We start from the raw sequence: 3,513 nt of genomic DNA on the forward strand, positions 1-3,513 counted from the left end.
CAGGATTTGCAGCTGGGATACTGGGTCACCCCTTCTCTGTCTGTGGGGCATCCTCATGGCTGCTCTCCAGCAGGACTCATCCTTCCCATGACATCCTAGTGTTAAGCAGGTGCCCCAAGGAGAAGACACCTCCATTCTAATTTCATGTCCGTGCTGCTGGATGGCTGTCTCTGGGCAGCTGGAATGAGGCCTCTGCACCCCTGGCTGGGAGGGAAGAACTGAGATCCTGCTCAGGTACACCAGAGATGAGGTGAGGATTCTGTCCAGCCTCAAGTGGACTGGGGCTTTTCTGATCTCAGCTGTCTCTACATTCTTCCTGGGGAAACACACAAGTGTGGTCATTGTCCTAAGAGTTAAAGGGGTAGCTACTGGAAAATAAAGCAAAGAGTATCTACCTTGCTCTACAGTGTGGTCGTATGAGTTCTTTGCAACAGCACTGCAAAGCTCATTCATCTGGTAAGTGGACTGCACTTGCATTTCCCCAGTGTTACTGCTTTCCTTCTGCTGCACAGCAGGAAGGACTCCTCTGAAGCCCTCAGCACCCCTGCTCCCATTGCCACTCTGAGCCAGCACCAGCCACAGCTCAAGCAAGAGAGCTGCAGAAAGGTTCTCCTGAAAAGACAGAGGCTCAAGCTGCGAGTACTTGAAGGTACTTGAAGAATTGTAATAGGTTTTCCTCAGAGAAGTCTGTTCTAACTTTGTTCTGCCTTCTCCTCCTTAACAGAAAACCGTGTCCAATGTCAGAAAATGCCCAACAGCAGCTCTGTGAGCGAGTTCCTCCTGCTGGCATTCACAGACACGCGCGAGCTGCAACTCCTGCACTTCGCGCTCTTCCTGGGCATCTACCTGGCTGCCCTCCTGGGCAACGGACTCATCCTCACAGCTGTAGCCTGCGACCACCACCTCCACACCCCCATGTACTTCTTCCTGCTCAACCTCGCCCTCCTCGACCTGGGATGCATCTCCACCACTCTCCCCAAAGCCATGGCCAATTCCCTGTGGGACACAAGGGCCATCTCCTATCAAGGATGTGCTGCACAAATCCTCTTTTTAGTCTTCTTCTTTGGCACAGAGTATTCTCTTATCACCATTATGGCCTACGACCGCTACGTTGCCATCTGCAAGCCCCTGCACTATGGGAGCCTCCTGGGCAGCAGAGCTTGTGCCAAGATGGCAGCAGCTGCCTGGGGCAGTGGCTTTCTCAATGCTGTTCTGCATACAGCCAATACATTTTCAGTGCCCCTCTGCCAAGGCAATGCTGTGGACCAGTTCTTCTGTGAAATCCCCCAGATCCTCAAGCTCTCCTGCTCAGATGCCTATCTCAGGGAAGTTGGAGTAGTTGTATTTAGTGTTTCTGTATTATTTGGTTGTTCTATTTTCATTGTTATTTCCTATATTCAGATCCTCAGGGTGGTTCTAAGGATCCCCTCTGAGCACCGTTTGCACAAAGCCTTTTCTACGTGCCTCCCTCACGTGGCAGTGGTCTCCCTGTTTATCAGCACTGTCATGTTTGCCTACCTGAAGCCTCTCTACATTTCTAGTCCATCCCGGGACCTGGTGGTGTCATTTCTGTACTCTGTGGTGCCTCCAGCAGTGAATCCCCTCATCTACAGCATGAGGAACCAGGAACTAAGGGATGCAGTGAGGGCACTGCTGGAATGCACAATTCTCCAACATAGTCACCTATAATAATATGCCCATTATCAGAAATCCTAGTTTTTCTCAGAAATTTTTAAGGTAATTTCTGGTTAATATTTGTCTTTATTATTAATTTCGCTATCTTTTTTTTTTTCCTGATATGTATTATATTATGCTTGTCCTGCTACTTGTTAATGGTTTACCTTCAGAACTCAGCTTGATGTATACATAAAGGCAATAAGGACATCATCATAAATGCATTGGTCTCAGCTGCTGTTTATTCCCATCTGTTCTGGAGCTGGGGAAGCAGCCCCAGCACACATGGGGGGCTCAGGGCAAAGAGCCCAAATGCCACATGGAATCACAGAATGTGGGGATTGGAAGGCACCTTGAAAGATCATCTAATTCGATCCCTCTGCCAGAGCAGGAACACATAGATCACATCACACAGGCATACGTCCAGGCGGGTTTTGAATGTCTCCAGAGAAGGAGACGCCACAATCCCCCTGGGCAGCCTGTTCCAGTGTTCTGTCATCCTCACTGTGAAAAAGTTTTGTCTCATACTTAAGCAGAATCTCCTATGTTCCAGCTTGCACCCACTGCTCCTTGTCCTATCATTAGATGTCACTGAGAAGATCCTGGCTCTGTCCTCCTGACACTCATCCTTTACATATTTATAAACATTAATAAGGTCACCCCTCAGTCTCGTCTTCTCCAAGCTAAAGAGACCCAGATCCCTCAGCCTTTCCTTGTAAGGGAGATGCTTCACTCTCTTAATCATCCTCGTGGCTCTGCACTGGACTCTCTCAAGCAGTTCCCTGTCCTTCTTAAACTGAGGGGCCCAGTAATGGACACAATATTCCATATGCGGTCTCACCAGGGCAGAGCAGAGAGGGAGGAGAACCTCTCTCGACCTGCTAACCACACCCCTTCTAATACACTCCAGGATGCCATTGGCCTTCTTGGCCACAAGGGCACAGTGCTAGCTCATGGTCATGCTGCTGTCCACCAGGACCCCCAGGTCACTTTCCCCTTCAATGCTCTCAAGCAGGCCAGTCCCCAACTTATACTGGTGTCTGGGGTTGTTCTTGCCCAGATGCAGGACTCTATATTTGCCCTTGTTATATTTCATTAAATTTCTCCCCACTCAATTCTACAACCTGTCTAGGTCTTGCTGGATGGCAGCACAGTCTTCTGGCTTGTCAGCCACTCCTCCCAGTTTAGTGTCAATAGACTTGCTGACAGCGCACTCCATTCCCTCATCCAAGTCATTAATGAATATATTGAACAACACTGGTCCCAGTACTGACCCTTGAGGGACTCCACTAGATATAGGCCTCTAACTCAAGTCCATCCCATTGACCTCAACCCTCTGGCTTCTTCCCTTGAGCCAGTTCACAGTCCACCTCACTACCCAATCATCCAGACCATGCTTCCTCAGTTTAGCTGCGAGGATGCTCTGGGAGACAGTGTCAGAAGCTTTACTGAAATCAAGATAGACCATGTCCACTGCTTTTCCATCATCTATCCACCTGGTTATGTCCTCATAAAAGGCTATCAGGTTGGTCAAGCACAACTTCCTCTTGGTGAAGCCATGTTGACTGCCCCTAAAGACCCTTTTATCCTTGATATGACTAGAGTTAACACCAAGAATAAGTTGTTCCATCACCTTACCAGGGATGGAGGTGAGGCTGACCAGTCTATAGTTACCCAGGTCCTCCTTCTTTCCCTTTTTGAAGACTGGAGTGACATTTGCTTTCCTCCAGTCCTCAGGCACCTCTCCTGATGCCCACGACTTTCCAAAGAAACTGGAGAGTGGCCTAGCAATGACTTCCACCAGCTCCCTCAGCACCCATGGGTACATGCCATCAGGAC

The 3,513-nt window shown here is 49.1% G+C and overlaps 1 protein-coding gene across 1 annotated transcript; it reads left to right on the forward strand.

Annotated features, from left to right (window-relative positions):
• Positions 1-747: 747 nt before the first annotated feature.
• On the forward strand, positions 748-2,773 carry LOC310890461 (olfactory receptor 14C36-like; the record flags this gene model as incomplete). Its single annotated transcript, XM_083852817.1, has 2 exons — positions 748-1,641; positions 2,519-2,773. 2 exons carry the CDS (start codon positions 748-750, stop codon positions 2,771-2,773), a joined length of 1,149 nt encoding a protein of 382 aa, XP_083708943.1.
• Between the last annotated feature and the right edge of the window lie 740 nt (positions 2,774-3,513).

Source organism: Anser anser (assembly GCF_964211835.1).
Source record: "Anser anser genome assembly, contig: HAP1_SCAFFOLD_51, whole genome shotgun sequence".
In the NCBI taxonomy this organism is placed as follows: Eukaryota; Metazoa; Chordata; class Aves; order Anseriformes; family Anatidae; genus Anser; species Anser anser.